The sequence below is a fragment of the Carettochelys insculpta genome, chromosome 20 (assembly GCF_033958435.1).
Source record: "Carettochelys insculpta isolate YL-2023 chromosome 20, ASM3395843v1, whole genome shotgun sequence".
Taxonomy (NCBI): Eukaryota; Metazoa; Chordata; order Testudines; family Carettochelyidae; genus Carettochelys; species Carettochelys insculpta.
In genome coordinates, this window is record NC_134156.1 from 567,535 (window position 1) to 589,750 (window position 22,216).

At 46.2% G+C, this 22,216-nt stretch overlaps 1 protein-coding gene across 5 annotated transcripts in view; it reads left to right on the top strand.

Moving 5' to 3' along the window:
* Positions 1-598: 598 nt before the first annotated feature.
* The window catches only part of MAP2K4 (mitogen-activated protein kinase kinase 4), a 160,220-nt gene continuing 138,602 nt past the window's right edge, over positions 599-22,216 (top strand). For 3 of the 5 annotated variants that reach the window (XM_075014398.1, XM_075014400.1, XM_075014402.1), the window contains exons 1-2: positions 599-903; positions 19,145-19,177. In XM_075014398.1, the coding sequence (XP_074870499.1) occupies positions 801-903; positions 19,145-19,177 (136 nt within the window). In that variant the 5' untranslated portion in view covers positions 599-800. The remainder of the gene's footprint in view (positions 904-19,144; positions 19,178-22,216) is intronic. The other 2 variants (XM_075014399.1, XM_075014401.1) reach the window with 1 other exon arrangement.

A 22,216-nucleotide genomic window follows, 5' to 3' on the forward strand; every position in this document is an offset into this window, starting at 1 on the left:
ATTAACTTGATTACCTGTTCTGTCCACTCTGGCTACCCGTCATTGTCCACTGTCAGGAGACAGGACCCTGGACTAGATAGACCTTTGGTCTGAGCCAGTGGGGCTGTTCTTACATTCCAGTCCCAGGAGGAGTAAGGGGGAAGAGGTGAGGGACTCTGCTGAAATGTTGCTCCAAAGCAGTGAAGGACGAGATGGAGCAAGGGGGCTGGAAGTGACAGGGAGGAGCGGGGCAGATGTCTGGCACCCACGCAGAGGCTTTCTGGGGTGACATGGTAGGCGAGCGAGAGTGTTTCAGGTTTCCATGGAGGGCTGGGAGCTCGAGCGAATAGGGAATGGCTGACAGGAGCTGTTTGGCCGTTCCGAAGGAGCCGAGCAAGGGGCGGGGAGGGAGTAAGCAGGGGTGCAGGACAGAGAGGGGGCCTGGGGTGCAGGGACCCAGGGGTGGGAGGGCGGCGGAATCCGAAGGTCCGCTGCTGGGTTGTGACTCCCCCAGGTGTGAAGCCCTCGGAGCCCGGGCTGCGCCTCTCGCCAGCCGTGCCCAGAGCGCGGCGCGAGCGAGCTGGCGGGACGAGCCCCCCCTTCCCCCGCCAAGGCGGCAGCAGCAGCACGGCTCGGCTCGTCGCCCCAGCCCGGAGCCGGCTCGGGCCCTGCCCTGCTGGGCACTGGGAGGGGTTAGAGGAGCCCGGCGCGGCCGGCCCGTGGCTCGGCGCCTGCTATACGGAGTCGGGGCTCTAGGTGTCCTGCCTGGGAGGGTCCCTGCTGCATTGCAGCCTCAGCGCTGCTCGGGCTCGGCGCGCACAATGGCGGCTCCCAGCCCCAGCGGCGGCTCCGGCTCGGGCTCGGGCTCCAGCGGCGGCAGCGCCCCGGGCTCCCAGGCGCACACGGCGCTCAGCAGCATGCAGGGTGAGCGACCCCCGCGAGGCCCCGCCCGCCAACCCGGTCCCCCCGCCGCGGCGCCGGCCAGCGCTCAGTGCCGCGGCCCAGCAGCTTCCGGCCGCCAGCCGGCTGCGCCTAGGCCCCGGCCGGGCCCTGGAGCCGCCAGCGCCGAGCTTCCCCTCAGCGCCCGACCAGGGGCCCGCGGGAGAGCTGCCGGCTCCGGTCCTGGGGCGGCGCGCCGGTCTACAGGCCTGAGGCGCGGCACGGCGCGGCCCGGCCCGGCCCTGGCTGCGCGTGAGGGGGAGCGTGCCTGTGGGGGCGCGTGGGGAGAGGGGGTAGGGAGGAGGGTGACCGCAAGAGGTGCGTGTGGGGGGAGTGAGTACAGGGGTTGCGTGGGGTGTGTGCCCGCAGGGGGTGCACGTGGGGAACAGTGTGCCCCCAGGGTTTGAGGGCTGTGCGTGTGTGCTCAGGGCACGTTTGGGGCAGTGTGCCATCAGTCTGGACATGGGGGGGGGCAAGAGTGTGCTCGCGGGTTTTGCATTTGCAGGGGGAGTGTGCCCACGGCGTGTCTGGAGGGAGTTGAGGGTTTGCTGCAGTGTACAGGTGGGGTTGTGTGCACCCGCTGTGCGCGTGTGTAGTAGGGGTCGGGGCGCTTTTGGAGTTGGGCCACTGACCCACAGAAAGATCTGTTGCGAGCCACACACAAGTGAGAAGCAAAAAACCAAAAATCAAAATCCAGGAAAACAAAACAAAATAATAAAATAACCGTCGCTGACCTGGCTTCCAAGTGAGAAGCAAAGCAAAGTTAAGCAAAACAAAACCTTGCTGACTTGGCTTGGGGCTTCCAGCCCACGGTATGAACTGCTGTGGGCCAGATCAAACTTAGTAGAGAGCTGGATCTGCATAGGGGAGTAGGAGTGTGCCTGCAGGTATGGTGTTGGTGGGGGCATGTGCCCATTGTGATGTGTGGGGGCAGGAGTGTGCTTTCGGGCTATGTGTGGTTGTTGTGGACTGGAGTGTTCCCTTAGGGTGTGTATGTCTGTAGTGTGTATGTTTATGGGGAGTGTGCCTGCAGGATGAGAGCATCTGGGGAGTGGGAATGTGCCCAGAAGGTGTGTGTCGGGAGATAGGAGTGTGTCCAGAAGGTGTTTGTATTGGGGAAGTGTGTGTGTGTGGTGGGAGTGTGCCTGTGGGGTCTGGTGGGGGGGGAGCTGGGATTGTGCCCACAGTGTGTGCAGGGGGAGTGTTCCTACAGTGTGAGTACTTGTGGGGAAGCTGGGAGTCTGCCTACAGGTGGTGCACATGGAGAAGCCAGGAGTTGTGCCTGCAGGTCCTGCATGTGGGGGAGTGGGGAGTATGCCTACAGGCTGCACATGTTGGGGAGTGTGTGTACAGGCTGTGCATGTGAGGGAGTAGCATTGTCCATGGTGTGCATGTGTATTGGAAGTGTGCTTATTGGTGTATGTATGCCTGGGAGCTGGAGGAGTGCTCACAGGGTTTGTGTGTGAGGGGAACTGGGGGTGTGCCCATGGGGAGTGTGTGTCTTTAAACTAGGAGTGTGCCTGTAGTGCATGTCTGTGGGAGGGACTTGGGTGTGTGCCTGCTGTGTGTGTGGGAGGTGGCAGGTGTTTGCCCACAGTGTGTGTGTGTAATTTGTGCATGTGTTGGTAATGTGTGTGTAGAGGGAGCATGCTTGCCATGTGCAGGGAGAAGTGTGGGGGTGCCTGCAGTGTGTGTGTGGGGAGTATGCTTTTTGCAGCGTGGGGATGAGGAGGAAGTGTGCCTGCCATTGGTGTGTGTAGGAGGGCTGGCATGGGAGTGTGCCCACAAGGTGTGTGTGGGAGATGGGGGAGCTGGGAGTGTGCCTGTATGTTTGTGTGTCTGGTGGTGGGAGTTTGCCCGTGTGCACGTGTGTGTATCTGGTGGCGGGAGTGTGTCCATTGTGTGTATGTGTGTCTGGTGGCAGGAGTGTGCCTCTATTGTGAGGGATGGGAGTGCACCTGTGGGGGGGTGTGTGTGTAAAGGGTGAGATAGTGCTCACGCGATGTGTATGGAAGGGGCACGAGTGTGGTTGCAGTGTGTGTGTGTGTGTGTAGGAGGTTTGTGTGTGCCTGCTCTGTGTGTGGGGGGAGGACTGGGGGTGTGTCCAAGGTGTAGGAATGTGTTGGGGGAAGCCAGAAGTGTGACTGTTGTGTGTGGGAGAGCTGGGAGTGTGTCCACAGTGAATGAGTGTATGCGTGTGAGAGAGAGACAGAACTGGGAGTTTGCCCCTCTTGCATTCTAGGGTCCTGGGCTGAGCATTCCCCCTGTATGTGTGGTGAGGGGGCAGGTGTATTCCTGCAGAGTGTGCATATGGTAGGTGCAGGAGTGTACCTGTGGTGGTGGGTGGGAGTGTGCTGGTCATGTTTGTGCATGTTAGGGGGAATGGTGGGAGTGTGCTCACTCTGTGTGTGCAGGTGTTGGGAGTGTACATATGAAGGGATGATGAGGAGGGTGACAGGAGTGTGTGTGCAAGGGGGTGCCGGGAGTTTGTGTGCAGGGGAGTGGTGGGAATGCGTGTGCATGTGTGTGTGCGGGTAGGAGTGTGGCCACAGCATGTGTGTGTGTATGGCATGATGGTGTGTGTGTTTGGTGGGGGTGGCAGGACTGTGGGGGAGCCATGTGTGTCTGGGTGGCATCAGGAGTGTCGCCCCAGCATGTGTTGTTGGGGAGTGGAGAGAGCAAGAGAGCGTGGGAGGCCCAGATGTGCCACAGGTGAGGGCTCTCTAGCCCAGCCAGGGCAGCCTGGGTCCACATTGGCTTTTGGGAGAGTTTGGAGGGGTTGGGGTGGGGGAAGCTCAACTGTACCCCCACTCCCCACCCTAATTTAATTAAAAGAGATTTTGCATCCCTAGGACAGGTGCGCCAGGCTGGGTTTGGGCGAGTATGATAGGTGTTTGGTTCTATTTTCCTGGGGGCTGGGGGTATTTGCACACAGGACGCAGTTCATAGCTATGTCTGGTGACTAGTCTGTGAAGTGATGGGGATGTCCAGATACGTAAGCTGGCAGTGCTGTGCTTTTCAGAGACTGCTTGATGCTTCCACTTGCCTTCCACACTGTAGTGACTAGCAGAAAAAATACTAAGATAACAAGAAGTCCTGTAGCACCCTGTAGATTAACAGATATTTTGGAGCATAAGCTTTAGTGTTCAAAGACCCACTTTGTCAGGTGCATGGGTGAAAAAAAAAACCTATTTGTACCATGTAAATCTGAGCTGAGGTTGGAGCCTTGGCTTCTGTGTGGGTGGTGCTAAAGGCTGAGAAATATACATTTAATGTAGATAAAAAACTGTTACATATACTTGAATATATTCCTCTGTAGGGACTAGATCCTGCTAGTGTATTTTGTCTGTCTCTGAAGATTTCCAAACAGAATAAGAAATCATACATTCTTGGGAAGACAATCACTTCTGATTTCAGACCCTTAAGCTTTTATTAGGCAACTATATGAGCAGCAAAAAGGTTCTTGATTTTTAAGCATGAATTTATAGGTTAGATATTGCTCCCTTCTTTTTACTGTTCTTTCATAGCAGGCTATATTCATGTGAGACCTGCATTTTCTACTTACTAACATATGTAAGATCTGCATCAGAAGAGTAGTTGAGCTAAACTATGTAAACAAGTGAACATTTGCCAAGAATAGGAAAGTTTTGGTCTGGATTTTATACCTTATTAGATCAGTGTTCTGACTACTTCTTAATAATTTCTTGTGCAAATGACTTATCCCAGTCTCGCTGTTCTTTGCGTAATGTTCTGGGCAGAGGTCTGAACTGGGATCTCTCAAAATTTTGTTAGGGTGAGCTGAGGAAGAGTGGATATAAGGCTTTACTTTTGTTGTGTTCGTTTAGACTGGAGTGACTTCCTGTAGAATTTCCAGCAGTGTGTTTGCAACACAAACTCTGTGGCTGGAAGGTAATGACAGGCATAGATTTTTGACCCTCTATGAGCATAGTTGGAAACTAGTAGTATGAACAGCCAGGCTCAATGCATCCCGAATTTCTTAACACAAGGGCTCAGAAAATTTTTCGTCTAGTAGTTGATACAGTTTTGTTTAGAACTGGTTACTTAATGAAGAGCTAGATGTAGCATAGGTCTGTCAGTTGATGCAAAAACTGTAATCCTAGTAAATTGTAAGTGGTGACTCCGCGACTCTACCCAAATATCACTTTCCAAGCATGTCTAGTGTAGGCAAAAAGGTTGTGTTTGACACACTGGATAATGTGCTTTAAGGAATGGGTATTTACACACAGTACCTAATACAAAGGCAGCAATGTTTAAAAATGTTAGTTGATCCTTGTAAATGCTGGGTTATCTCCATAGGTGATCATAGACTATTAGTATGTTCTTAAACATAGCCTGTCTGCACTAGGTACAACATTCTTTTAAAATTTGCACTATCTAATGTGTTTTAGAAACCCAAAATATTTTTACTGGTTTGTTTCTGAATGTATGCTGTAGCGTCTTGTATGTTAATTCAGTAACAAACCAAATGGAAATGGATGCAGTTAAATTAGTGCAAGGTCTGTGAGTCAACAAGTCGTGAGTCAAGTGTTATGAGCCAGCCACTTGCTGAATTCGGGAGGAGCAGTTCTGATTTGGCTCCTGGTGACTACATCCCCAGTCACCGAGAAATTCTTTATTTCTTGATTGCTTTTATTTCTTTTGTCTGTTATGTTAATATTTGCTTTGAGAAAATTGATCAAGAATACTTCAATGATAACTCATGGTTAAAATATTAATCTCTTATTTTGGTTGCGGCTAAGATTTCAATAAAAAAGAAAAAATAGTAGTCTTCTGGCACCTTATACACTAACAGATATTTTGGAGCATGAGCTTTTGTGGGCAAAGATCTACTTTGTCAGATGCATGATTTCAGTGTTGCATAAGGTTGTTGTAATGTTGTTATAGGGTAGGTGACTTTTTTTTTTTTTTGACAGTGTCTGGGGGTTGACCCTCTACCTTTGCAAAAATTAGAGGCTTGTACAATATCTACACTACAAAGTTAAGTTGTTTTAACTTAGGTTCATATATAGCCACTGTTGTAATTAAACAAAGGCTGTTAAGCAATTTAAAAAATGTATTGTAATTTGATTAATTCCACAATTAAAAATTAATTGTTAATTGGGGTCCTCCGTATACTCAGCAGTAGTGACTATAAATCTGCAACTTAAAGCAAAACAACTTGTACTGAGGAATTTTCCCTCCTAAGAAATAAAGTAAATAGAGGAGGAGAGGGACTGTAAGAATGTAAATTTTGTCTTTGTGACCATTTAAATTCTAATGTACTACACATGGTACCAAAAATTTAAAGCATTTTAAGCAACATTTAAAGAAATGATCCAAACTCAAAATAAATTTTTAAATCATTTTTATCCTATGTGCTGTACGAGACTAAGGAAAGTCACAGAGGATGCTGGCAGGGTATGCTAATTTTCTGTTTTCTAAACGACATAAGTGCAAGGAATTTTTATATCATGTGACTCAAAGTTTTAATGGTGTAAGTGCAAAACACCCTATATTAGAGCAACTTAAGTCAAGGACTCACTGTACTAAAGTATCATTTATTTAGTATTTTTGGACTATACGAAAATAGACTATATACTGTTTTCTATGTTTTCAGATACTGATTTCTATTACAACACAATACAAAATGTAAACTGCTCACTTAATATTTAGTTTTGATTACATATATTTGCACCATAAAAAAAAATTGTATTTTTCGATTCTACCATTGTAGTGATAGAGATTGTAGTGCAATCTCTTTATCATGCTAGGTAAACTTACAAGTGTAGAATTATGTAAATAAAAGCTGCATTCAAAATAAAACAATGTAGAACTGTAGAGCCGGGGTGGGGATCCTTTTTTGGGTCATGGGCCACTGACCATAGATAAATCAGTCATGGGCCACAGAAGTGAGCAACAAAAAGAACCCACCCACCTCATGGATGTGGTCCCTGACTGTATGAGGGCCAGGGATTTGGAATTTGAGCAGGAGGGAGTGCACAGGAGTGGGCTGGGGGTGGGTGACCTGGGCCGGGATGGAGTGTAGAAGCAGGCTGTGGGTGAGGGATCTGGGTGGAAAGGGGATCTAGAGGAGGGATGGGGGTCTGGACAGCAGGGGTGCAGGAGCAGGCTAGGAGTGTGGGTCTAGGTGAAAGGAAGGGTACATGAGGGTTTGGGTGTGGAGTCTGGAAGGGAGGGGTCAGGGTGGGGATAAGGGGTCTGGGAGCGGGGGCAGAACCTGGGTGTGAGTGGGGAGTCTGGGTGGGGAAGGGTTGCAGGAGGGGGCTGTGGGGTCTGGTCGGGAGGTGTTGGAGGGCTTGGGTTGTGGAGTCTGGGAGAGAGGTGTCAGGAACAGGTGGAAGAGGGGGGTCTCGATGGAAGGGAGGTGCAGAAGCTGGGTAACAGGGGTGCCGCAAAGGTGCTGCTTGCCTTTGTAGCACCCCTGAGTGCACATGGCTTTGTGCTCCCTACCACCTGCTCCCAGGCATCGCCCTCCACTGCGCTGCACAGTATGAGCCTGGCCCAAGTTTAAGTCAATGTGCACAATGTCTGTGCTGGTGCAGGGGCCCAGACTTAATCATTTTGATAACCCGCTATTGTTTTTAATGCAATTGTAGTTACTTGACAGCATGGTGTGTAGCACAGTTTGTCTCCACCTCTATGCCCTTGTCCCTGCCTTGAATGGAGCTAAGCAGTCTTACACCTCTGCAGGGTAGGAACCTTATCTGCTGCTGAATAAGCACGAGGGAAGACAGAAGTTTTTATTTACCTTACACATGCTTCTTTTTTGCTACATTGATTCCCCTCCTTTTCGAATCAGAGCCTTTGTATTCGCATTTTGTTGAAGATGGCAGTTGGCACCTTCTGTATCGTATACAGTGAGAAGAGAGTTGAAATAGCAAGAACTAATGCACCGAAAACATTTTTTGTCTGGCCCTCTTTCATAGGTGTGCCAGGAAATGGCCCTTGACAGTGTCCATGAATCTCTTGCAGATTTCTCAAAAATTCTCCTTAGCATCCAAGAAAACTAATAATGTACATTTGTAAGAGAAAAGAAGACCGTTGATGGAAGTAAAGACAGACAACCTGGGAATCCTAGTGAGCCCACTTCCTAGGCTTCAGAGGCAAAGCTGCAGCTTCAAAGTGCTGCCTGAAGAATATTTTTTTACTGTACTAGGGCAAGCTCCACTATCCTGAGTCTGTTGAACTGAGCTAAAAGGCTTGCTCATGCTCAAATGACAATGCTGTGTAGATACACTCCTAGAGGACTTGTCTAAAAGTTGGTTTCCCTGTGCATGTAAATAAAAATATTTCTACATCTAATCAAATTCTATACCAGTTGTCTTCTCTAAAATGTGTCCCCAGTTACTGATTGCAACTTTTGTGTCTTTTTCATTAGATGCTTCCCAATTTTTTATGCTCAGTATAATTTAGATGTGTGTTTGAGAACTTGGATTGCCCAGTAATTTGCAGGGCCCTGTCAAATTCTTAGTATTTTTAGTCAATTTCACGGTCATGGGAATTTAAAAGTAATACATTTCATGATTTCAGTTATTTCAGTCTGAAATTTCAGTGTTGTAATTGTAGGGGTCCTGATCCCAAAAGGTGTTGGAGAGGGTGGAGGGAGAGGTTGCAAGGGGAGCAAAGAGGGATGTTGTGCCACTGCTGCTCAACTTCTGCAGTGCTGTTTTCAGAGTTTGGCAGCTGGAGAGCAGCGACTGCTGCCCAGGAGCCCAGCTCTGAAGGCAGAGCCATCACCAGCTGTTGCTGCTCTGCGGCCTCATAGCTCTGAAGGCAGCACAAAAGTAAAGGTGGCAATACCATGATCCCGCTAAAGTAATTTTGTGCCCCATAGCAACACCCTTTTAAATAAGGCCCCCAAGTTTGTGCACAACCTTCTGCCCTCCAGATTTCACAGGGGAAGACCAGATTTCATGCTCCATGGCACATTTTTTGTGGCCATGAATTTGGTAGGGCCCTAGTCATTGAGCTTTCCAGGGATCTGTTTTCCTAGCACCAGCATGAAGACTAAATGCTTATGCCAGCACTTTGGGCAAACTGGTACCAAGCTCAGGTGTGGCATAAGAAGACTTTTTTTAATCAGGTTATGGATACATAAAGTCTGATTGGTCTCTTGTTAGTGAAAGGAGCTGAATTAATAATGCTGGAGTCTAAAATTTTCTGATTAGTCTGCATAACTGGTTATAACACAGCAGGTGACAAAATAAGTTTCCTGCATATAAAGCTTTGCCATTGTGCCTGAGGTCTAACTCAGAACACCTCTAGGAATCAGAAGAGAGTTCAGCTCTGTAGTTTATTTAATCTGTAGCCTCTCTGCTAAGACTACTGACAAGGGTGATGGCAATTTTTATTTGTTTTGTTTTGAGGGCAGAGATATGCTAAAAATTCTCCATCAGTGCAGCTGCACCATTGGTGTGCTAAGTGAAGCTTTTCCTACACTCAGGGGCAAGATCCCTCCTGTCAGCATAGTTAGTCCCCCGCCCCAAAAGCTGGTAGCTGTGTTGGCAGGAAAATCTCCTCTATTGATGGAGTGCAGCCTGCATGGGATCTAAGCTATATATAACTATGTTGCTGGGGAGGTGGACTTTTCACTTTTCACATCCCAAGTGATGTACTTACAATGCTATAGGACTGTAGTGGGACCAAATTTGATTTTGGGAGGAGGGGAAAAGAATCAGGCAGGGGCTGCTGAGACAGTGAATTGGAGGTGGTTTGCAAGCTGAAACATTGGGTAAAGTTGGCAGCTCTGCTTTTCTTTCTCAGCACACTTTCCCTGGGAGGCAGGACTGTTTGAAAAGTTTTATGGAGGCAAGTTTGTGTAAACTGAGGAAATGATCTGGGGTCACTTGTTCCTTAACACTGAAAATTCAGTCTGTTTGGAATGTATAGCTAGTGCCTCCTGCCTTGCCCCACAAAAGTAAAACCCAGCATGAGCTTTCCAGTTGATGGAGGGAGAGCAAATATTTTAGTGGCCACAGGGTATTTTTTTTAGCATTTGCAAGATCTTTGTCCTGTTCTACACCCCTGTGGGCCATCAGTCTAAGGTATGCAACTTAAGCTATATAGTAAGGTAGCTCAAGTCAGTGTACTTAGATCTACTTACTGTAGTGTCTTCAGCATGATGAGTTGATGGCAGCTGCCTTCCCATCAACTATGCCTGCATTTCTTGTTCTGGTGAAGTCAATGGGAGAGTGGTCAGCAGTCAATTTATCATGTCTATACTAGATACAATAAATCGACCCTGCAGGAACAATCACGGCACATCAGTCCAGCTGGTAGTGTACATGAGCCCCCAGTCATGAATGATCTGTGTGTACTTCTTTGTTCTAATTAATAATAATGAAAACTGTGACCTTAGCTCCAGATAGTTATCAATTATAAGGTAATGTACACCATAAGCTGCAAATAAAATAGTGTACTACACTGCACTCCCCAAAGCTAGGGATGGATATCCAGCACTTACCAGTATAGCAGTAGCAGCTTTACACCAAAAGCAAACCTACCCCACGTCAGTACAATGGTTGGATCAGTAATGGGCAGTGACACAAAGGAGCTGTGAGTAAGATCCACTTTCTGAGCAACAAGGTAGGAGCCTCACTAGGCCTGAGTGATTTTGCTTCTATAAAGAGTGGTAAACTGAGGCATACCATACACTGTGGGTTCAGAGAACCCATAACAGGAGTAGCTCAGTGGGGTCCTGAACCAAGCATTAGGGGTAGCTGGTCTTTGACTTACGACTATAGTCAGCTTATCTCAAGAAAGGCATATGACGTGTTTGCAGAGCCTTTGCATAAACCATATATGAAGTGTCTGGGGGTAGAGATAGTGATCCTACACAACTGCACAATCTGGTGCTGAAACTCATTCCATGCTTTCAGGAGGTTAGAAGGGGACCAGATAGCACTGTAGCCCAAGCAGATCTCTGGAGACACCCTGGCTCTGTCTAGACATGCCACTTCTTCTGGAAGTGACATGGTAATGAGCTGTCTGGAAGATGCTAATGAGGTGTGGATGTAAATGTCCTGCACCTCATTAGCATATGGGCATGTGGTTCAGAGTTACACGTGCAGATCCACCGCCTGCAGGGATCTTCCAGAAGCCCCCTCTTCCTCAAAATTTACATCCACGCCTCTTTTGACATCTTTGGGAAGGCTCATTACCATGCTGATTCTGAAAGTGGCATGTGTAGACACAGTGCCTGTGTACAACAGGTCTTAGAGGGAGGCTAGGCCTTTTGGAAAGTCAGAGAAATTCCCATGTTGTTTGTCTTGACTGTGGGAAGGCAGCGCATGCTAAAAGTTGCAGACCTACTGAGGCCTTCGCCCTTGGGAAGAGGGACAGTGGCAAATGGGCTTGTGGTCCCAGGAACAGACAAAACAGAGACAGTCCTGGGAGCAAACATCCAAACTGGGCAAATGGCAGCAGTGCTTAGAATGTGCATTCATTAAAGGAGACACTCGGACTCCTCACAGCCCGGGATTTTGAGAACCTGAGGTCTTGTATAAGTGACCAGCAGAACCATGGCAGGCTCAGGAGCTTGAAACGACACAGCGGGAAATGGAATTAAAGAGGTGCTCAGTTTTCAGTATGGGTGAGTGCAAGAAAAAAAACCCTGAAACTGAACTGAAAGGATCTGGAGTTATCAAGTAGCTCTGGGAAATGCAGGCCTAGGTGATTGGACTGGGCATTCAGGCAAAGATTTAGAGGGCCCAGAAATGGAGTCTGCAACCAAAATAGTGACAAAAGCCATATTTTCATATTCATTTACAAAACCAATACTTCAAGAGCTGAAATGCATGTGAATACAAAACAATCCTTAATAAATAATGTCAAACTGTACATTTTGTAACCCCTATTTTAAGAACAGTGCACAAGCACAATGATTTGTACCAGTTGGAAAGGTGTTACTCCCATCTCCAGGCTTTACTCACCTGAGTCGCCAACTCTGCCCCATCTCCAAGGTTTACCTTCATCCCACAAACCTGCCCCCGCCATCTCCAGGCTTAACCCCTCTCAGCCCCAACATCCCCCATTCCCAGGTTTAACCTGCCTCAGCTGGCCCACTGAATCTGGATCTTACTTGCCCACCTGCTGCTCTCTCACTGCGTGTGCTCTGGGTCCTCCCCCAGACTTCTCAGGCCAGAAGGGTCCCAGTAGGTGGAGAGCTGGGCCAGGTCCTGGGGGAGCTGCACTTGCGCTGCTGGACACAGCTCCAGGCTCTGGCGGCTGCTGTGAAGCGAGGAGGGGCGGGGGAGGGGGCTGCATTGCCTAGGTGGAGGCGCTGGCCCCGGCCCCATGGGGACTTAAGCTGTCCTCTAGGAGGCTTTTCCCCTCCCCCTGCACCTTCCTCCATAGCACGGATGGGTGGCTCTGGCTTTTCTGTTTACTTTTGATTTCTACAGTTTTTATCCTGATTGCAACATTAACAATACCCTATTATGTTTGTGTCAGTGTTGTTAGCATGATTTCTTTTAGAACTTGCACCTGTTGAATCTTTTTAGCTGCTACTGTATCTTTTTAGTGAATTGGAAGAATGGGCAAGCACAATGTCAGCTGATCCTGGAGAGTTCAGCTACTTAGTGTGAAATTTAATTTGCAAATAGTTAACTGATAATTCCACGTGCTCAGCTTTTTAACACTGTAGTATAGTTGATTATTTAGTGTTCAGTGAATCTTATCTGGGTAACAAGTATCAGAGGGGTAGTAGTGTTAATCTCTATCTCCAAAAACAACAAGAAGTCCTGTGGCGCTTTATAGGCTAACAGATGTTTTGGAGGATAAGTTTTTGTGGGCAAAGATCTGCTTCGTGCATCTGACGAAGCGGGTCTTTGGCCACAAAAGCTTATGCTCTAAAATATCTCTTAGTCTATAGGATGGTACAGGACTTGTTGTTGTTATGTGGGTAAGTAGCTTATTTACTGCATAGTAAAAGTGACTGCACTTCTGTATTAGGGATTTATATTTCTTATTTGGGGATACAGTATTGCAAATGTCAAGTATTCAAAAATAATGAATCAGTCCTCCACTTTTCCACAAAATAATGAGATTTTTGAGCTTAACTGTTTATTCCTTTTATGTCTTTGAGATTTTGAAACCTTTTAGGGGTCATGGTTTCCAGGTTTTCTCTGAAATTATAAAGACTAGGGGGAAAAGCTGAGACTTTTAATTATTTACAGGGCTCTAGAAGCTGGGGTTATCAGAAAAGTGTCAAATATTGCAAGAATCACAATAAATTGTTCGTAGGCAATGCTGAGAAATTAATGTTACAAAACAGGTATTTACTACAGTGCAGATTGGCTGTACTGTTCATGATTGGTATAATGTGAATCGACCTAACATTTGTGGTTTCCAGATTTTTCTTTGACTTCCTCAATATTTTGAATATGTTGCCTTTGTGTGACTTGTTGCTCACATTTGAGTCCAAGAATAGTTGTGCTTTCATAAATGTTTAACTGTTAAAGGATAAATGAGCAGGGGATTGAGGATATTCTAGTTCTTAAATGCCAGATTTAATTTGAGCAATGAAATCTCAGAATTTGGGGTGCATATTCCAAGCTGTGGCTTAGTTACAAGAAGGTGGTATTTTGTGCTGTCAGGCGCTGAGGATACGAGGTTAGTGTGCATTTTTGAAAATGTTTCTGATGTGGCTGCTAGCTTGTAAGATGAAGTCTAACTGCTTACTTTTGCTACTGTCTGAACTGAACCAGCTGTTTGGCAGTGAGGGTTTGTTTTTTGTTCTTAAAGATGGTGTGGCTGTGTGGAATATAGCTTGTATCCTACTGCCTCATAGGGTAGTGTGGGAGCCTTATGTAGCTTGCTATTGTTCAGACAGCTTTTCCTTCATATGACAGCATGGATGTGAAATATTTGCTGGAATCCTAATCTCAGGGGCCTCTTCTACACAGGCAATTTCCTTCAGAAGTGGCATGCTAATACAGGGAGCGAAAGATGCTAATGAGGTGCAGATGCAAATTCCCCATGACTCATTAGCATAACGTCACGTGATTTGGAGTCAGGAAGACCATTCTTCCAGACTCCAAAACGCCGTGTAGAAGCATGGCCCTAGGGGGGCTTCCGGAAGGAAGTCCTCCTTCCGAAGGCCCCTTCTTCCCAAAAATTTTCGGGAAGAAGGGGCCTGGGGAAGGAGGACTTCCTTCCGGAAGCCCCTCCGGCGGCCGTGCTTCTACACGGCATTTTGGAGTCCGGAAGAACAGTCTTCCAGACTCCAAATCATGTGATGTTATGCTAATGAGGTGTGGGGAATTTGCATCCGTGCCTCATTAGCATCTTTTGCTCCCTGTATTAGCATGCCACTTCCTTCGGAAGTGGTCTGTGTAGAAACGGCCAGGGTGAAAAACTTGGTGAGGGTGTTTTAAACACTTCTCCAAAACTCAGAAGAATACTTGTCTCTCTCTCATCTGGGGAGGAGGTCAGACACAGGCAATGCTTGAAAGGATCATGGAAGTCTTGTTGGGGTCAAGTTCTCTTTCTGGTTACAAGATGCCTGATATGCAGCTTCTTCAACATGTGGTGATGACCACTTCTCTAGCTTCCATCACATGCCCAGGATTCCTTGTTGGCAGGAGCCTTGATGGGGTAATGGCTAGGGTGATGATATCTCCCTGTACCAAATACAGGGCAGGGAGATTTGGGGAGGGAGGGACAGCTCCTCCAGGCTCCACCAAGCCCTGGGGAGCCGGGATATAGGTGGCAGCTGCTGGCACTCTGTGGGAGCCCTGGGGATGTGGCAGCCTCCGGTCCTCCCTGGGAACCTGGGGAAGTGGCAGCTGCTGTCCCTCCTCAGGTAAACAGCAGCCCCCAGCACTCCTCTGGAGCCCTGGGGAAGCAGCGGCCGGCAGCCCTCCCTGGGAGCACCAGGGAAGCGGCAGCCGCCCATGCATCCCCCACTTCCCCAAGGCTCGGGGAAGTGACCTAGTGTTTTCCAGCCCGCAGCTGCACCTGTGCAGCTGGTGGCAGAAAAGGTCCGTGGGGGAAGGACCCAAATACAGGACAATTAGTTCCTCTTAAAAAATAAGTAGGGACACCTTTTTGGCATCCCAGATACTGGACCATCCCACCAGACTTGGGACAGATAGTCACTCTAGTGATGGCAGAATATGCTGTGATGTCAGAATCCCTTGTTAACAATTACAGCAATACCTATAGTCTTCCATACTTTGTAAGTTTTCAGTTGGAAAGATAGAGATTACAAAAGCAACTTTTTAATTTACAGCCAGTGCCTCAGCACTAAATTCTAGTGCATACGTCGCAGTCAGTTGCTGTGCCATATTTCCCTACTAAGTCAGATCTGGGCTGTGGTAATGCTGTGTGTCCCCTAGATATTTTGTTTGGTGAAAGTGAACTGGAGTAACATTAGTTCTCAAGTTCTTTCCATTTATATAATCAAAAAATATTAACAAATCACTAGTACTGTGAATTATTCCTGGTTGAAGCCTAGTTGTGGAGGGGGTGAGGGTGGTGTGGCAGTAAGAGTGGAGGGAGAGGAAAGACAGCAGTTGTCTGTATCGAGAAGTATTCTGAAAATCAAAAATAGGATATATTTCTCACAAATGATGGGTATGTAAGCCAAGTAAATTACTTTTACATCATCAAAACCAGGGGGATCAGTGTCCACCTCTTAAAAGGGAAATTTAATTTACTTTATTTCAGCCAGGAAAACTTGATTTAGTCTCAGAGAGGTAGCCGTGTTAGTCTGTATCTTCGAGAACAACAAGAAGTCCTGTGGCGCCTTATAGACTAACAGATATTTTGGAGCATAAGCTTTCGTGGGCAAAGACCCACTTCATCAGATGCATGAGTGGGTGGGGAGGTTTCAGAGGGGTTTTTAAAGAGTGGGGTCCCAGTAAAAGGGAGGGCCAGAGCTGACGAGGTCTATACAGTCAGGGTGGAAAAGGCCTTTATCAGTAGTATGTATGAAGAGAGGAAAAAACAGGTCAGATGAAGCTGGGGGAGGGAGTATGGCCCATTCTCAGTCTAATGTGGAGATGTTAACACCTAGGGCAGAGAAGCTCCTTTTGCAAGGTGCGAGCCGCCGCTCCCAGTCTCTGTTTAATCCTTGGTTAATGGAGTCAAATTTGCAAATAAATTACAGCTCAGAGATTTCTCTCTCCATTTGATTTTTGAAATTTCTTTGTTTCAGGACTGCCACCCTTAAATCTGCTACTGAGTGTCCAGGGAGATTGACGTGTTCTCACACAGGCTTCTGTACATTGCCATTCCTGACCTCTGATTTATGTCCATTTATTCTTTTAAGTAGAGACTGTCCAGTTTGGCCAATGTAAATTGCAGTGGGGCATTGCTGACACATGACGGCATATGTATTATATTAGTAGATGTGCAGGTAAAGGAGCCCCTGATGGTATGGTTGGTGTTAGGTCCTATGATGATATCACTAGTGTAGATACGTGAGAAGAGTTGGCAGTGGGGTTTGTAGCAGGGATTGGTTCCAGGCTTAGAGTTACTGTTTTGTGACCTATAGGGGCTGGTGAGGATTTGTTTAAGGTTGGCAGGCTGTCTGTAGCCAAGGACAGGCCTACCTCCCAAGGTCTGTGAGAGTGAAAGATCACTCTTCAGGATGGGTTGCAGATCACTCATGGGCCATGTCTACACTAGCCAAAAACTTCAAAATGGCCATTTGCATGGCCATTTCGAAGTTTACTAATGAAGTGCTGAAATACATATTCAGTGCCTCATTAGAAGGAGGGCGGCTGCGGCACTTCGAAATTGACTCGGCTCGCAGCCGCGTGGCTCGTCCAGACGGGGCTGCTTTTCGAAAAGACCCTGGCTACTTCGAAGTCCCCTTATTCCTATCTGGTCATAGGAGTAAGGGGACTTCGAAGTAGCCTGGTTCCTTTTGAAAAGGAGCCCCGTTTGGACGAGCCGCGTGGCTGCGAGCCTCGTCAATTTCGAAGTGCAGCAGCCGCCCGCATTCTAATGAGGCGCTGAATATATATTTCAGCGCTTCATTAGCAAACATTGAAATGGCCATTTCGAAGTTTTTGGCTAGTGTAGATGTAACCATGATGCATTGGAGAGGCCTTAGGTGGGGGCTGTATGTGATTGTCAGTAGTGTTCTCTTGTTTTCCTTGTGAGGCCTGTCTTGTAGCAGGTGGCTTCTGGGTACCCATCTGGCTCTGTCAGTCTGTATCCTCACTTCCTTAGGTTGGTATTGTAGTTTGAGGAAAGCTTGGTAAAGGTCTTGTAGATGACATCTTCATCATCTGGCCCCAAGGGAAGGAGGCTCTTGAAGAGTTCCACTGTGATTTCAACAGTTTCCACCCCACCATCAACCTTAGCCTGGACCAGTCCCCACAAGAGGTTCACTTCCTGGACACTACTGTGCAGATAAGCAATGGTCACATAAATACCACCCTATACCAAAAACCCACAGACCGCTATGCTTATCTACACACCTCCAGCTTCCATCCAGGGCCTACTACATGATCCATTGTGTACAGCCAGGCACTACGGTACACCCATATTTGCTCTCATCCATCAGACAGAGACAAACATCTACAAGACCTTTACCAAGCTTTCCTCAAACTACAGTACCCACCTAAGGAATTGAGGAAACAGATTGACAGAGCCAGACAGGTACTCAGAAGCCACCTGCTACAAGACAGGCCTCTCAAGGGAAACAAGAGAACACCACTGACCATCACGTACAGCCCCCACCTAAGGCCTCTCCAATGCATCATCAGTGATTTGCAACCCATCCTGAACGGTGATCTTTCACAGACCTTGGGAGGTAGGCCTGTCCTTGGCTACAGACAGCCTGCCAACCTTAAACAAATCCTCACCAGCCCCTATAGGTCACAAAACAGTAACTCTAAGCCTGGAACCAATCCCTGCTACAAACCCCACTGCCAACTCTGCTCACATATCTACACTAGTGATATCATCATAGGACCTAACACCAGCCATACCATCAGGGGCTCCTTTACCTGCACATCTACTAATATAATACATATGCCGTCATGTGTCAGCAATGCCTCACTGCAATTTACATTGGCCAAACTGGACAGTCTCTACTTAAAAGAATAAATGGACATAAATCAGAGGTCAGGAATGGCAATGTACAGAAGCCTGTGTGAGAACACGTCAATCTCCCTGGACACTCAGTAGCAGATTTAAGGGTGGCAGTCCTGAAACAAAGAAATTTCAAAAATCAAATGGAGAGAGAAATCTCTGAGCTGTAATTTATTTGCAAATTTGACTCCATTAACCAAGGATTAAACAGAGACTGGGAGCGGCGGCTCGCACCTTGCAAAAGGAGCTTCTCTGCCCTAGGTGTTAACATCTCCACATTAGACTGAGAATGGGCCATACTCCCTCCCCCAGCTTCATCTGACCTGTTTTTTCCTCTCTTCATACATACTACTGATAAAGGCCTTTTCCACCCTGACTGTATAGACCTCGTCAGCTCTGGCCCTCCCTTTTACTGGGACCCCACTCTTTAAAAACCCCTCTGAAACCTCCCCACCCACTCATGCATCTGATGAAGTGGGTCTTTGCCCATGAAAGCTTATGCTCCAAAATGTCTGTTAGTCTATAAGGCGCCACAGGACTTCTTGTTGATTTAGTCTGATATTTTTATTAATGCAGGTTTTAACAGACCTTGTCCTTCATTGCTGCTTGGATATTAACAAGCAGAATGTTCACTTGGTGGGAATGCTAAGCTTAAACCTTCTTTGACTTGATGAAATATTTTCAAATGTTGCTTACCTCAGAAACTAATTAAAAATTGGCTTAATTAGCACACAGTATCTCCATAATGTCATAATTGTCAAGAACGTGACTTGCTGCTACAAAAGACCTATACGAGTGAAATTGTTTGAATGGATTTGCAAAGGAATCCAAGGAGTTATGACTTTTATTTTTATTACTATAACAACAAAACTAGTACTATCATAAGCTAATTCCCTCTTGACCTGATCTGGTAATGCATTGATTCCTCTGTTGGCATTTTGGACAAGGCAGAGCTGCTGAAAATGCTTGAGCTGTAATTGAGGAAGAGTGAGATGACTATACTTGTTAATTTCTCAGGATAAGACTCTGCCTCTGAAATGAGTTTAATTCAGAATTTTTAGACTTTAATAATGATCATTGAAAGATGTGACTTGTATTAGTTATGCAATTCTGTGACTTCCAGTGAATGAACTAGAACTTATCTTTTTTGCTTTAGGCTTTCAGATAAACTTCTGTGAAAAGGCACAAAGTAAGCTACACATTTTATAGTATTATGTTACTTTTATTTTAATATGTTTATATCAGTCTTGGTTCTGGGAATGTATCCTCTGTTATTCCAACTAACCAACCATGGCAATTATACATTGATTGAGCTTCCATTTTTCATATTGTTTAAAATGTAAAACAAGAGCACATGCAGTTGGTTTTCTATTAGGACATCAGTTGTAAAAATTGTGCATGTCCTTTACACTTACATGTCTGTAACAAGTGATTAATGAACTAGAAGTGCACAGATAGTCATATTATTTACTGGAGATCCACATTCTGCTAACCTCCAGTGTAGTATGAATCAGGTGGGACTTGACTTTTTGAATGGCAGCTGCTTTAAATTAGAAATACTTCCTGGAGAACACTTTGCTTTTTATATAACTTTATATTAAGGAAAATGAATTACATTGGAGAGTGCAACATGCTTAGGTCTGAACACCTGAAAAAAGTTCTTTCTGTAAGAATTGGTCTCACTGATATTGCTTTGGCTTATTGTTACTACCTGTGCACCTCTGTGGGAGGAGGGGAGCAGTGTAGATAGCTTTCTACACTTGTGTGGCTATTTCAAATTAGGCTAGATGCTTGAAAGGGTAGGTTAAAATCAGTCATTGCAAAGTAATGTTTTAATGACTAATGGAAGCTCTTTAGGATTAATTTTGTTAATGTTTCTCTCATGGCTTTTCATACTTTGCATTGCTATTTCACTCAATTTACAGTACCCTTCACAATTGCCTGTCTTGAGTTAGTGAAGTTTTATTGAAGACCAAAACATAGTTTTGATGGCACATCTTCCTGCTGCTTGGTGAATGTTCTGTAGCTCAGTAAAAATACACTTTACATCTCATTTTGCATTCTAAATATTTTTATTGAATTTGATGGATATGGATATTTATTTTAACTGAATTTTAATGTCTAGAGTTAACTGCTAATATTCAATAATTGGTGCTTTGGAATTTAAAGAATGATATCCAATGTACATGTTCACTAGAAAATGAATATAAACTAATTTATTTTGAGATGTTCTAATGAGAATATCCTGCATTGTAGGATGACAGGGTTTATATTTCTGTTGACAGACACACAGTGCACATAGCTGTATAGAAAACTTTCACAAGAGGTCTACTTGCAAAAGTTTGGTGTATTGCAGGCCAATTTGTCAGGACTGCACCAGTGAGACTGAACTGCATGTGTCCTTTAACAAATCAGTTGGGGGCCACACAAGTGAGAAATAAAAAGAAAAAAATGGTGTGTGGGTCAAGGTGGGAGGAAGGGTGCAGGAGGATTTGTGGTGCAGGGTCTCAATGAGGGATTCGGGCTGGGAGGGACAGGAGCAAGGTGCAGGTGGGGAGTCTAGGTGAGAAGGTTGGAGGGTTTGGGATGCGGGGTCTGAGAAGGAAGGCGTCAGGGTGGGGAGGAGGGGGTGCAGGAGAGGTCAAGGACCATGGGGTTTAGGTGACAGGGATGCAAACAACTTTGTACCCCCTCCCTGTGTTCCCAGGAACCACCCTCTGCTGCTCTGATTGGCCAGCAAAAGCTGCTGCTGCTTCCTCTCCTCTGTGCCTGGCTGGGAGAACAGCAGCAACAGCACTTGGAGCTGCTTCTTGCCCCCTGCCTCCCATCAGAGCCTGTGGTCTTTAGCTGGCCCCATCTAGCCTGATCTAGCCCATAGGCTCAGAGTTCCACACACCCGAGTCCCCTGCAGGCTGGATGCTATGGAAGGAGCCCTGAGCCTCGGAGTCCAGATCCAGACAAGCTGCAGTCCAGAACTGGACCATGGGCTAGGTGGGGGTTCCTCAGCTCTTTAGTGAATGCCTAGTTGATTGTTGCTGAGATCAAAAAATGTTTTCTTAAAACCATTCAAGCATAGTATAGAGTTAGTTTGCTGTGGTGATAAATGGATGTTCCTAGACCCCAGGTGAAAGAGGTTGTTACATAGGGAATTTGTTTCTGAGAAAAGCTGGCATGCTAAACTCTGCCTTCAAAGTTGATCTTATTGGAAAAGTAGCAATAATATTCCATAATATTAGTACAGAAGGCTGTCCTTAATCTTGTGTCAGGCTCTTACGGATTATTTTTGGTCCCATGGACACTGAAAGCTTTCTGATCAGAAATACTTCTGCGAAGTTTGTTTATATATGCCTGTCCCTGTCTGTCTGTCTGCACTAGGACTCTTGCATAAAACTAGGATCTGTTTTGAGTCCACTTGCTCCAACTTCTTACTCCCCATCTGCAGCCAGAATCCTGTGTTCATAGGGACATACAGAGTCCTTTCCATGACCTGCATTTCTTCTGTGGCTGATGAGTCTGGCTTTATGAAGGGAATATGCAGTTGAACTCTTAAAACAGAGTATGGGTCATGAAATGAAACCGAACTATGGGCTCTGCCAGAAGAATGGTTTGTGTACAAAAGAAGGATCATTCCAAAATTTCATAGGAAGCACAAGCATGCAGAAAAGGATCTCTGACAGAGAGTTGATGACAGCACCACAAAGCAAGGAAGTTGTTATTGTGCCTTCTGAAGCCTTCTCAGGTACAAATATGCTAAGAACACAGTAAATCAATGAAGAAAAGGGAGACATCTTTGACAAGTCAGTGGGATAAAATATACCTATAATCTAAGAGATTGGGAAAAAGTCATCTGTGCTGTGTTTCTGTTGAAGATCCATATACCAAGTATGTCAAACATCCCAGGAAACTTGTGCTAAACCAGCCAGTGGAGATGCCAACAAAAGTTTTCTCTGAAGTCATTACTGTGTATTTTGAGGCCTATATTTTGGATGAAAGCTCTTTTTTATCTTTTTTTATCTGTGTGTCTGAAGGTTGAAATGTGATTTAGGACAACCTTCTTTGGCAGTGATGTGCACTCACCTTGGATAATGGATACAGTTTTCCTAGTATATGATTGAAATGAAGGATGTAGGGAATCTGTTGTGAATTTCTTGAAGTTGCTGAGTGGAAAAGTTACAAGGCAGTGGTCCAGCTGTGCAAACGTGTATGTCACTTTAAACTTTAATAGACT